Source organism: Acytostelium subglobosum (assembly GCF_000787575.1).
Source record: "Acytostelium subglobosum LB1 DNA, scaffold: scaffold19, whole genome shotgun sequence".
Lineage (NCBI taxonomy): Eukaryota > Evosea > Eumycetozoa > Acytosteliales > Acytosteliaceae > Acytostelium > Acytostelium subglobosum.
Window position 1 is genome coordinate 126253 of NW_012236514.1, and position 14217 is coordinate 140469.

The 14217-nt window shown below is 44.5% G+C and overlaps 4 protein-coding genes across 4 annotated transcripts; 2 read left to right on the forward strand and 2 right to left on the reverse strand.

The window, feature by feature from the left end:
* Positions 1-1392: 1392 nt before the first annotated feature.
* On the reverse strand, positions 1393-4569 carry SAMD00019534_086450 (hypothetical protein; the record flags this gene model as incomplete). The annotated part of the gene is made up of 3 exons (XM_012896002.1): positions 1393-1789; positions 1861-4372; positions 4443-4569. 3 exons carry the CDS (start codon positions 4567-4569, stop codon positions 1393-1395), a joined length of 3036 nt encoding a protein of 1011 aa, XP_012751456.1.
* Positions 4570-6465: 1896 nt separating this feature from the next.
* On the forward strand, positions 6466-7609 carry SAMD00019534_086460 (hypothetical protein; the record flags this gene model as incomplete). Its single annotated transcript, XM_012896003.1, has 2 exons — positions 6466-7384; positions 7479-7609. Coding segments are annotated over 2 exons (1050 nt in total), but the record flags the coding sequence as incomplete, so codon positions are not given.
* A 340-nt stretch (positions 7610-7949) lies between these two features.
* On the forward strand, positions 7950-10780 carry SAMD00019534_086470 (hypothetical protein; the record flags this gene model as incomplete). Its single annotated transcript, XM_012896004.1, has 2 exons — positions 7950-8449; positions 8551-10780. The coding sequence occupies 2 exons, from the start codon at positions 7950-7952 to the stop codon at positions 10778-10780; spliced, it is 2730 nt and encodes a 909-aa protein (XP_012751458.1).
* Positions 10781-10951: 171 nt separating this feature from the next.
* On the reverse strand, positions 10952-12148 carry SAMD00019534_086480 (hypothetical protein; the record flags this gene model as incomplete). Its single annotated transcript, XM_012896005.1, has 1 exon — positions 10952-12148. A coding segment is annotated over one exon (1197 nt), but the record flags the coding sequence as incomplete, so codon positions are not given.
* Between the last annotated feature and the right edge of the window lie 2069 nt (positions 12149-14217).

Genomic DNA, 14217 nt, shown 5'->3' on the forward strand with positions numbered 1-14217 from the left:
ATTGATTGATTGATTGATTGATTGATTGATTGAGGCTGGGCTTGGAGGGTTATCCCTCACACAATGATTTTGTTGCGCCTGGAGGCACAAAGAATATATGTTGTTGATGTTATGGAAGTTGATGGTTGTAGTTGGATTGAAGAATGAACTGGTTGAAGTTGGAATGTGAACCCTACCTATTATTATAATAAATTAAAACTACACTACTAAACTATTTTTATTATATATATGTATGAATGTATATATACTTATAAATATATCTAGATCGATATATTACAATGACCAGGTGTCTGGGTAGATGGAGACCCTACATCGTCCGTGATGAACATTGGGAGTTGCAATGAATTATCCAGGAACAAGGCTTTTGTTAATTATTGAGCCATGACTTTGTGCCTCACTTCCTCACCAACCTTGCACAGACCGTAGCATCACTGGGCATTCTAGGTCAGCATGATGTTGTTAGTTACATCACGATCAAGGGTATGGTATCATGTTCATTCTTTTTCATTCTCTCATGTGATCAATTATCAAACATTCGGAATGACTGACTCTGATGAGGTCCACACATTGAACTTTAAGGGCGTTCCGATTGCGCTGGATCGTTAGCTGAGCTGAGGGGCACCACATGATTGATCTTTTTTGTCTCTCTCTCGTTCAGTAATCAATCAATCATTCACATTTATATGATCAAGAGTCACGACCAAAGTGACAACCAATCAACAAATAGGGAGGTGGACAAGTGCTCGTCCAAGTAGCGTCGTCCTCGGATGGATGTGGTGGGGTGGGTTTTGGTGCGTGAGGGTTTATGCCCTACCAACGCAAAACAAGGCCCTTGTTGGGGGCTTGCTGGAGATCACCCCGACATGACCCATGCGTGTGTTGCGACCAACGTGGGTAATTGATTGGATGGACGGATGGTTGGTCTGGGCGACTGTTGCCTCAGCCAATCAATCGCTAACGATTGGGCACCGTTAAATCGCTCAAAAAGTAATAGGCGTTCACCTACTCACTACAACTTCTGCATTCGTATTATCATTCAATCAACCAATCATTCAATCATTCAGTCAATCACACTTCGCTTCACTGCACTTCACTCTTGAATAACTGTTTGACCTTTCATGGGTTCCTGTTCGTCGTCGACAAGTGGGAAGCGCTGCGAGATCAGGAGCATAGCACTCTTGTGATCAGTCGCGAATAACTCGCTTCGTTGTCGTCCATTTATTCGATTCTACATAATATCCACAATGGCAATGGATAAGGGTACTGACTATGAGCGAGTCAGTAGAATGGGTGATCACTCACTTCGAGAGGCGCGAGCGAGTGCAAGAGAGATATTGGGGACCGTTGGTTGGTTGACCAGTCTAGTGCGACCACAAATGCTATCGCGACAGTTCATAGTACCTTGCACATGCACACTCTGAAGTCCTTCCTTGTGAACCACGCTCGCTTAAGCTCAAGGGCAAGGTCCTCAAGCTTGACGGGTTTGGCCAGATACTGACACATACCGCTCAAGAGACACTTGTCCTTGTCCTCGCTGAAGGCGTTCGCGGTCATTCCAACGATATGGGGCCCGCTGTTGGGGAACATCTGTCGAATCTTGGAAGTAGCACCGCAGCCATCCAACTCGGGCATCTGCATGTCCATGAGTACGACGTCCACCATCTCGTTCTTTTCCAGATACTCGACGGCTTCCTTTCCATTCACAACAAACACAATCTCATCACCGTCATATCCCATTCTGGTCAAGTATCTCTTTGCTACCTTTTGATTCACGAGACTGTCCTCAGCACTATAATTGATTGATTGAACAGTTAGTAACTGTTTGATTGATTGATTGATTGATCGACCAATTATACATACACCATGATCTTCAGGGGATACTTCCCACCGATTTGTTCGAGAGGTACTTCGTTGTCAAGGTTAAAGGAGTTCTTGCGGTTGGGTGATTGGCTGCTGTCAAAGGTAAATTGAGGTAGGACAAGTCCAGGCGATTGGATCAATGGTGATGGAGAGAAGTTGCAACTGATGCTATCGTAGATGGCCAATGGTGAGCATCTCCTCGCGCGCTTGAATGTGGGTACAGGTGATGAGTCGTCGAAAGTGTCGTCAGATTCTTCTTCATTATCGTCTTCATCCAACCTGTGCTTGACCTGTGGGTTTGGTCGAGATTGCTGATGTTGTTGTTGTTGCTGTATCTGTAGCTGTTGTTGTTGTTGCTCATGGGATAGAGCGTCGCCGCCACCCCCACCACCACCGAGACTGGCGAGGGAACCAGGACTCTGGAAGGTGATGATTGGCGGCAGCTCAATAGCATTGCTCTTGGTAAAGTATAGTAGGTTGGTCTCCAACATCTCTCTGAGTGTCTTGTTCTTGATTGGTCTCTTTAGCAATGGCATGAGTTGCGATGGTTTGTTGTATCCGACCAAGATCGGCTTAAAGTTGGTATTGGTGTCATTGGTGTATCGCACCAACAGGTCCTGCTGGGATGAGTCTTCGGCAACATTCTTCCATTCGGGTTCGTCGATGAGGAATGCCACATCGAGTTTCTTTCCAACCTGTACATTGGCCTTGAGTTCATCAATGACCGTCGACATCTCGGCGATGGACGTTACAACGTTTGTGCCCAGCTCCCACTCGCGGGTCCACCCAGTTACCATCGCTGCAAACTCCTGTCGCGTCGTCATGAGTATGACCTGTGACTGCTTGTTGCCAGACTGCGACACCATCGTGGGGCTCTGTTGCAGTATGTTTGGGTCAGGGAGAAGGGGTGAGCGCCTGGCTGGGACTGCGGCCAGACACTTGAGGAAGGGACTGTTGTTGGCGTCAGGGAAGAACACCTGCACTGTAAAGTTGAACACCGAGCCCTTCTTTGGCTCGCTTCTGAACCAGATGTCTCCGCCAAGTACCTGTGTCAGACGCTTGGAGATGGCCAGTCCCAGACCACTGCCACCATACTTGCGGGACATGGACGCGTCGTACTGTGAAAAGGCCTGGAAGAGCTTCTCGCGTCCCGCCTCAGGTATGCCAATGCCAGTGTCCTCAACCCAGAACTGTATCTTGCCATAGCGACCGCCCATGTGGCGTGAGGTCAGGTGAGATGATGACTGTGACAGGGACAGCGGGTCGAACGAGCAGCCGACCCGAATGGTGCCGCCCTCTGGCGTGAACTTGACAGAGTTGGACAGCAGGTTGGTCATGACCTGAATGATTCGATAGTAGTCGCCAACGACCACGGGTAGCGTGTTGAAGTCAATCTGATAGATGATCTCCAGATTCTTCTTCTCAACGAGTGCGGCCACAATGTCCACGCTGTCCTCCACGATCTTGTTTGGCGTGAACTCTGCCTCTTCGAGTGTTATCTTGTTCTCCTCGAGCTTGCTTAGGTCCAGGATGTTGGTGATCAGTTTGAGCAGTGCATCGGCACACATGTTTACAGTCTTGCAGCAGTCCAGTTGATCGGAGGACAACGTCTCTGAACTGATCAACCATGAGTTCATTCCAATGATGCCGGCCAGTGGTGTCCTCATCTCGTGTGACATGGTCTGCAAGAAGATGGCCTTGCACTTCTCGGCCTTCTCAATGCGATCCTGTGCGGTCTTTTGGTCGTGCGTGTCGGTACACGAGCCAATCCAACGCACGGGTCCGCCACTTGTCTCGCGGTACGGCTCAGCGCGAACCAGGAACCAGCGGTCGCTACCGCCTGCTGGACTGTTGAGGAGGATCTCGGCCTCGAATCGCTTGGTGTTCACGAGACAGTCGACCCAAAGGCGGTCGGTGGCTTCGCCCGAGCCGCTGACATCGCTCGCCAGCGAGGCCCAGGACAGTCGCTGTCCGGGCGCGTCAACGCCAAGGAAGTCGATCCACTTTCTATTTACAAACTCGATGACGCCTCGCGAGTCCGTCACCCATACGATCTGTGGAATGGACTCGAGTATGTACTTGAGTCTGATCTCTGTGCAATGATCGACGCGCTGCTCTATGTTGCTCTGGAGTGACTCGAGCTTGTTGCGGTACTCGCGCTCCAATGCCAATGTCTTGTACTTGGTGACGCCCTCTTTGATGACCTCCTCGGCCATGAAGTAGAAGCGTGGCGCACCCGTCGACGAGCGGCCCATCATATCAATGGTACAACGCTTCCAGATGACCTGGTCTGTGAATAAATCGTCCTCCTTTGGCACGTAGCCCGAGTGGACGTATCTAGGATATGAGAACTTGACCATCTTTCCATTCTTTAAACACTTGACCATATTCTTTGTCCACAAAGTCAAGAAGTACTCTGGCAACTCCAATTCCTCTCTCGCCAAATATCCATCCAATGTCTTCTTCACAACGTCCTTGATTGGTGAGAACTTTCCAAGTGTTTCCTTTGTGGCTATTCATGAGTGCGTGTCTGTGTCAGCGCGACCATGCTACGCCATGCCGTGTCAATCAATCAAACATACCTTTGTTTGACGCTATAAATCTAAAGTCGTAGCGTTTGTGAATTGGCAGTGATTGGTCTGCGCTGGTTTTGTACAGGTCGACGATGCCAACCATCGATGGTAGATTGTCAAAGAATACATAGATCATTTCATGTTGTTCCTCGGATTGATAATGTTCGGACAATTCACAAGTCTCTACTGAGCTCCAATCTGCAGCCTGTCCAGAACTACATAAACTATTATTATTTCCATTATAACCTCCACTTCCACTTCCATTATTACTACTAGATGATGTTGTTGTTGGTATTAAAATCTCCATTGTTGTGTTGTTCTTGTGTATATATATATATATTGATTGTTGAATGATTGAATGGTTGATTGATTGATTGATTGTTTCCTCGAGGAATAAATAATAATAAAGTTGAGCTGGGATTAATCCAGTGATGTGAACCTTGTTAACTTATCATATAGATAATATGATAAATAAGATTATAAAAAGTACAGGTATAATTGGGAAAAAGAAGAAGTATAGGATGAATGAAGTTGACTGAATAACTGGCTGACTGAGTGAGATGTGACAATTCAAGTCTGTTGCGCAACACTGTTACTAGTACTAGTATTATTGTTGTTGTTGTTTTGTTGGTGGGAACACTTCAGCTGAAGGTGTGGAAGTGTGCGTGTGAATGTTGTGGGTGTGTTTGGAAGAATCTTAATAACTACAAAACTATAAAACTATCTTGAAAGAGTGAAAGGATGGGGAGGAAGAGGAGGGTGTGTGAAAAAGAAAGTGCTCTTCACAAAGAGGTGTGTGTGAAGTGAAGTTGGTGAGGATGGATGGATGACGGAGACGTCTTAGAACTAGTTGGATGTATGGTTGGATGTATGACGATAAGTGTAGTGTCGATTGCAAAAAGGTGAAAATCACCATGTGCAGGTAGGTATGGTCGTCGGTGATGTTGAGAGAGCTCAATGTTCCTTGAGGGAAAGGGTGGAGGCCCAGGCTGGAAGTGAAATGATAATGGCGGTTGGACGACTGTGTGTGAATGTGTGCGTGTTGAAGAAGGTGGGCGACGTGTGGTTGTTGTATCTCTTTTTTTGTACCCTAGTTGTATTTGTTTGAAACAACAAGAACAACTGTTAATCAAAACACGTGACGTTGGTTGAGTCGGTTGGTTGCTTTGGTTGGTTCGTTCGATGGATGGATGTGTTGGTTTACTCTCTCGCAATACTCTATCGAATGGGTGTAGTGTTTGATTGATGATGGATGCTGCTGTTTAGACTGAGCCCGTTCGAATCTATGTCCGCATCTGTGTGTGTCTCTCTCGTCTTTTCGTTGTAATACTAGTGGGTATGGAATGCTGGTATGATCTATCTGATTGGTGCAACTATGTACATGTGTGTTGATGGTGGTTTTATAAAAATAAGACCTTTGGTTGGATGGTCACCAATAAAGAGGAGGTGAACACACTTTTGTTGTTGTCAATGGATGAACCATCCACAAACATACACAAAGTCTCCGATACCCATTTTGCAAAACATTAACAAAAACAATGTTATAACCCTAAAAGGCAATTTTTATAGATTCCTTTTGTTGATTGGGCAACCCATAGATAGAACAAAACGACCATTATCTAATCATGATTTTAAAATAATAATAAATAGACAACTAAACAGATATATTTATTTTTATAACCATGTTAATAACAATGAGTTGTTGATTGTGTTGTTGTGTCATGATGAGTTGTGTTAATTACAATTTGTTTCCCGTACTTATTACCACATTCATTTATATCACCTGACATTCATACAAATATACATCATTGATGTCGATGTCCGCATCAAATGTCCGCATTACTAATGAATTGAACGGGGTGGGGGTTTCCATTGATGGTAAACACTCTTTATTTATCACTATCATCATAATGTTGAACATCATGTTTATGTCATTAGGATAATCCTATAAATACAAGTCAATTGTCGTGTCTTTGGATTATTATTATTTTTCATTCTAAATATATTTATTTATAATATTAATATATTAATAATGCAATCAAATAATAATATTTATAAATCAACAACAATGTTGAGTGAAGGTCCAGCAAAGTTATTGGATATCATCAATGGTATGGCAAAGACTCGTGCTTTGTATACTGCGGCAAAGTTGAATGTAGCACATGCCATACCAATTGATGGAAAGAGATCAAGTGATGAGATTGCCAATGAGGTTGGCTGTGACAAATCAGCACTCTATCGTTTACTTCGCGCATTGACTCAGATTGGTGTATTCCACGAGTGTGAAGATCAAGATGGTGTATTTGAACACAACTCTGCTTCATTGGGACTACTTCAAGAGAATCTACGAGACTATGTATTGTTCAATGGTCAATCGGCGACATACCGTGCATGGGAGGTGTTGCCCGTGAGTATCGAGACTGGCACATCTAGTTTGTCCAAGGCACTGGATGGACTCGAATTCTTTGACTACCTTGAGACGCGTCCAGAGGAAGCATTGGTCTTTGGTCGCGCAATGACTGCCATAACAACAAAGATGGCGCCACATCTTGTTGCCAGGACTGACTTTAGTGGCTTTGACACTGTTGCCGACCTTGGCGGATCAGAGGGCATCCTTCTGAATGCCGTACTCAAGGCCAATCCATCGATCAAGACTGGTATCAACTTTGACCTGCCCAACTTGATTGCCAAGTACCAAGCCTTACCCTCACGCCAAGCGTCACTTGACCCACGCTTCAAAGATGTTGGTGGATCATTCTTTGACTCGGTACCTCAGGCTGACCTGTACATGCTCAAGAACATCCTTCATGATTGGAATGACGAGAGTGTGATCAACATCTTCAAGACCATCATCAAGTCCATGAAGCCATCATCCAAGATCTATGTATTCGACTACCTAGTTGGCAACGAGAAGAATGAGAATCAGACAACGGTCGTTTGGATGGACTTGAGTATGTGTCTGTGTGTCTGTGTGTCTGGGTGGGAGGTGTTGGTCGATGGGATAGTTCCATATTCATATACTAACAATATATCAATCAAACATAGAGATGCTCAACTTTAACAATGGCAAAGAGAGGACTGTGAAGGATTGGCAAGAGATTGCCAAACAAACTGGATTGACTGTTGAGCGAGTTGAGACTTCCCCAATGGTTCCAGCTTTGATTGTATTTAGAAAGTAGACATTCTACTTATGTTTTGGAAGGTACCTGTGTACATATATATATATTTATCACAAAAGAATTAAGATAACATCCTTGTGTTTGATCCAAAATAGTAATAAAACAATTTGCGCCAAAATTCAAATTCAAAAACTTAACGGTTATTCAACTGTCACAATCAATTTCCGTGACCGTTGTTTGTCCACTTCAATCAATCACATAACAAAATCATACATGTAGAGTTAGACAAATAGTACAACACAACTATATATATATTGATTGAACAAACAGACAACATAACATTCGCCTTCAAGCGACAATCAATCAATCAATCTATCACAAGGTGTGACATATAAGAATGTCCACAATCACTACTCGTATGCCAATGAGAGGCAACAATGAGAACTATAACCCCAACATAGGTGGTGCTGCATCAACAGCAACCCTTCAGGCAAAGTCACCAGACCAGCCTCATCAATATCCAAACAGCCATGCGCTGAGGACTCCAATGGGTCCACCATCATACCCTGCATCACATAGTCATGGTACGGCAGCCGGTCAATCACATCATCACGACCAACAACAGCATCAACAACAAGTGGCAGACCATCCAGCAACTGCACTCTCGCCAATCACAATGGCAGTGCGTGATGCTTCACAACAGGATGTCTCACATCCTACATGGTGGCTTCAGATCATTACACAAGAGCTCGACAAGTTACCACAGGAAATGCCAGTGCACAGCATACAAAGAATGCTAAACATATTCCAGAGTGCTGTTGCCAACATCATTCACACCGATCACAAACAATCCAACGACTTCTCAACCATCCTCTTAAAGTCTGCCTACTTTCAGATGTATGTTATAACACTCCCTATTTGATTGATTGATCATATGTTAACACCTTCCCTAATCCCCACCGGAATCATTCCATCAATCAATCCAACATGGATACCAGACGCACTCAAAACTTGGAGGATGCAAGGGGAACGCTGAAGTTGATGAAGGCCCATCACATTGGCCTCCAACGTGCTGATTATTATACGACATTCGCATTGTTGGAGATGGTCAGTACCAACTTTGACAAAGCCAAGGCAAAGATACAGGAGGGTCTGGACAAGGGCGCCACACCAATCGATCAACTCCAAAATTGCCTTCAGATGATCTGTCGCGAGGAGTTGGCAATCCAGCAACAGCAACAACAACAACAACAACAGCAGAACAACTCCATTCCGAGCGGTACACCAACCGTCGAGCATTCACAAATTGTGCACTTATCGCCATCCGACTCATCCATATCATCCAACAACACTACTCCATCGCCAATGTCCATGTCTCATCAGGCCAAGACAGCACTCCAGTCCAATCATACTCATTCTCAGACACAAGTCCAGCCATCACAGACACAGACACATACCCAAACACATACACTTACACCATCAACAACAACAACAAGGACTGTTATAACAGGTTCCACAACATTACCATCCAATTCTAATGTCGCCGAGATGATCAACACTCAACGAATCTCGCGAATGTCTGTATCAAACCTACCGTTGGGCTCCACTCCATCCAACAAGCCCGCCTCAACGCGATCACAATCAATTCGCCCATTGGGTCTTGGCATGTCAACGAGCCTGATGCTCAGGCGTGTGCCAACAACAACCGATACCAGCACATCTTCGGACAACTCCACAACAGTTGTCGATGAGCCGTCACGTCCTGCCGTCGACGAGGAGATGGCGTCGGCGGAGGAACAAGGCAGGTCCGTGTCGCCCTCGCCCGCAACATCTCCACGATCTCGATCGCCATCCACTGCCACTGACCATCTTCTCGAGGACCTTGACCTGTCTGACAACTCTGACGAGTCCACTCCTCATGTGCATACGAGTAGTGTCAAGCCAAACAACACACCTGCGGCCGCACCAACAACACACCATCATCAATCCACCTCACTACCAACTCCGCCTGGCCCACCAAGCCAATCTCGACCATCCATATCACTCGCACAACAACCCAGTCGCCACCCATTATACACCAAGCAAGACACGTTACAAATACAGGAGAAGTTACAAAGACAGATCAAGAAGCCACCTCTTCAACAACAACAACCGGCTGTTGTTGCGCCACAGCCCCTGGCCACTGCCAAAGTATCGCATATCCCTCCATTGCAAGCCCCATCCAGGACCCAGCCCCATGTCCAACCTCTCCCCCAGCAACAACAATCGGCCAGACAAGTACAGCAGCAACAACAACAACAGCAACAACAACAACAGCATCAGCAATCACAAGGCGATGATGAACATATTAATAGATCACAAGCATATGAGGTTGCAAAGGGATGGAGCGAGACTACAACGGTCAATGGAAAGTCATATTTGAAGATAGAGTTCATTGGCAAGGGTGGCAGCGGCAAGGTGTACAAGGTGCTGAGCCAGGACCTCAAGATCTACGCGCTCAAGTATGTGTGTCTAAAGTCGGGCGACAGCGAGGTGGAGTCGCAGATCAACGAGATTGAGATGCTAAAGAAGCTGGTGCACTATGACAACATCATCAAACTGATCGACAATGAGGTGGACCTGAGGCGCGGCGTCATCCACCTGGTTCTGGAGCTGGGCGACATTGACCTGGCGCGCTTGCTGCAAAAGCAGCAGCAGGCCAGCGGCCTCAACGAGAACTTGATGCGCATCTACTGGCAGCAGATGCTTGGCGCCGTGCACACGATCCACGAGGAGCGCATCATTCACGGCGACCTCAAGCCGGCCAACTTTGTCTCGGTGCAGGGCCATCTCAAGCTGATCGACTTTGGCATTGCCAAGGCCATCCAGAACGACACGACCAACATTGTGCGCGACAGCCACATCGGCACGCTTAACTACATCTCTCCAGAGGCCCTTATCGACACGGGCGGCAACCACTCGTCGCCCCTGATGAAGCTGGGGCGTGCCAGCGACATCTGGTCATTGGGCTGCATCCTCTACGAGATGGCCTATGGCTTCTCGCCGTTCAAACAGTTCACCAACATCATGACCAAGTACCAGGCCATTGTCAATCCCAACCACAAGATATCCTACCCACCACATCGCAACGCCGCGCTCCTGGACGTTCTAAAACGATGTCTACAGCGTGATCCCTTGGCTCGACCCAGCATCCCAGAGTTATTAGCACATCCATTCCTCAACTGTTAACAGTTGATTGATTGATGGGCTGGATGGATGGATGGACGCGAACACTCACACACTCACTTGATCAATCAATCACTCATTCAATTACTGGATACTACATTCCATGACTGTACTTTATTATTTAGAATGTAATAAATACCTTTGGAGTATGTCCAGTCCTGTTATTTATACATGTAATAACTTCTTGGACATCCATTGTATGATGTTCTTCAAGGATGAAGATGATGTGGATGGTGAGGATGATGAAGACCTTGACTCCTCATTCCCCATGTCAATCGAATATATCTTGGAATGTTCTTTAAGATGACTGTGTACATGTTGTGCTTGGCACCATGCACGTCCATCATTCATCCTCCTAATGTTCAATGTCTCAATCAAACATAGTTCACATACCAAGTCCACATTAATATTCTTTACACCTGGATATATTACTGTGAGCAAGTGTTTGACATAGTCATTGGTCGGTGCAGACTCCTTCTGCATTCCAATCTTAATAGTGATTGATGTCAATGCTTGAACAAATGGTGGAACGGACTCAATCGATGAATACTTGTATGCAACTAACAGATGTGCAATGTGAATGGGTATGATTGTATCTTGGTCCAACTTGTACACTGTCAATGTCTTGACACTAGATGGTAAGTTTAGCATTGAACCTTGGTAGGACTTGCCCAACCTCAGTGACTTGAGTGTATTGGGCAGCGAGTCTGGCTGAATGGACTTGTTGAACGCATCGCCCATCACCAGATTTTTGAGATTGGCAGGAAGCACATTGATGTCCAACTCCCTGTTGAACTTTGATCGAAATGTCAATGACTTCAAAGTAGTTGATTGATGTAATGATACTCCCAATGGGAATCTAGGTATTTGTCCTGTATCTCCAAACACCAATGTAGTCACCTGCGCTGGTATGTCTGGCATCTCTTCAATGATGCCACATGTGATTGTGAGTGAGGTGATGGATAGTGGAAGGACGTCTATGAGTGAATAGGCTTCATAAGGTATATCAAGTGAGTTGATGAATGCCAGGCGAACTAGGCCTAGCTGTCCCAGGAAGTCACGCCCTAGTCTCAAAGATTTGATGGATGGTGGAAGTGCATAGTCCACATTCTGATTGAACATCGTACCAAAGGTAAGTGATGTGATTGTGGTGGGCAAGGTATCGTGTTCAATAGGTTGATTGAAGCGGTGTCCAAATGTCAATGTGATCAGTGATCTGGGCAACATATCGGTCGATATGAGAGGTTTATTGAACAATGAACCAAACTCTAAATGACAAAGTGATTGTGGAAGTATCCCAGGTGTGATTGATTGATTGAAGTGATAACCAATTGTCAATGATACTAATGTATCTGGAATAGTTCCGGGCATGATTGGTTGATTGAATAATGGACCAAGTATAAGTCGAGTGAGTGTTGGTGGCAAGGACATTGGTTCAATCTTATGATTGAACAGATCTCCACAGTCTAAAGTAGTGATCAAAGGTGATTTGGGCAATGTATTCTGATTGATGTCACTCCTGATTGATGGGAACAGCAATGTAGTGACGTTGGGCGGCAGTATCTTTGACCGATCATATCTATGATAGGCACGATCGGCTCGGGACCATATCGGTGATGCATTGCCATTGCCAATCCTTGTTTGGTCAGTCGATGATACATATGTTGTTCCGACACGTATTGATTGAGTTGTTGTTGTGATTGCAGTCTTTGTTCATTCTCCAATTCAATGATGTTCACACCAAAGCTTGGACCTTGTACTTGTAGATCAGCTGTTTCAAAGAATGATGGTGATGCCAGATGTACCAATCTCAACTGATTGTTATACTGACTGATAATCTTTGACACAACATTCCAATATCCTTTACAAGTGAGTGCCAAGCTCCATGAATCCAGAGCACCTCCATTCCTTCCATCACTATTCCATAATAAATCAATCAACTGTTTGATCACTAGTTGTGATAGTTGTGGCATTAATTATCTCTCCCTTTTTATATCTTACCATTATGTTATTGATGTCGTCCATGATCACGACAAACTATTACTTGTTTAATCGTCCAATATAATTTATCTTTAACTTTTCTTAATTCTCGAAGTTAGTCCCTCGAGGTCGCTATCTTGAATAATGGAGTCTGGATGGTCCTTTTACAACAACAAGGTCAATCCATCATCAAACACACACAAACAATTTGATTGAATCAGGGATAACAGAACGTATGTTATTCTCATGATGACCATCATGGACCTCTAGAGCTCATTGGGTGAACATCTTAAGATGAATGGGCTACACAGTGAGTGAAGAGAATGGGACTCTTTTTTGCAATCCCACCTCTTGCAAGTGTTGGCAATGTGTGAGTTTGTAACATTCATTGTTCGCACACACTCTCTCAATCACTACCCTAGGGCTCACTCTCGAATACTAATAACAATCACTAACTCACATTCTAGCTGGCTCAAGCACTCATAGAGAGAGAGAGATGGGTGCATGGATTGTAGGATGTAATGTATGGTTGGTACAAACGGCCAATGATGTATGGTACATCTTCATCATGATGTTACCCTATATCTTCATCATCCTCCTTTCTTTCTTAACATTAATATTAATGTTTCCAAATATTAGTAACTGGAAACAAATGGTCTTGGGACCATCATCGACAGTGTATAGTATGTATTAAAGTTGGTGACAATCCTTAATCAATCATTCAGTCAATCAAGGATGAATGATGTTCACAACATGCTGCTTGTTAAAATGGATGGATAGTGATGAGGAACAGGAACACGTACCTCAACTATGACAACATAGTTAGAGAGAGTCATAATCATTGTTAGATGGATTGAGTCTATTGGATAATGATCAGTCTATCGACACATCACCAATCAACCAACCAACTACACCATTAACATCATCCAATCTCATAAACAATAACATCTTCATCATCATCATTATCATCATCCACATTCAATTTGAACCTGTACTGCAGCAGGTATTTATAAATCATTCCAACTCATTTATCTGAATTACCCTAATAATATATATATATATCACATTTATAATTATATATTTAAAAGAGAGAGAGTGATCAATCAAATACTTAACAGTGTGAATACATTGTGTTGCCCATCACCCCTCACACACACACTCAATACTGATCAATCAAACAAACACACTGTTTGATATTGATCATAGGGTGGACAAGAATAGCTAAACAACAACAACACCCACTATTCTACCACATGTCCGACCTTCCATTCATCTCACAATCAACCATAACAACAACATCATTAACAAATACAACATACATACACACACAATATATAACGGTAGTTGTGATGATCATCAGTCTCTTTCCCACCCCACCCACATACCCACCCACTCCCACCATCAATCCAAGGCGGGCACTTGATGAAGTCGACCCTAGCATAAGTGACCAAGTGGAACTG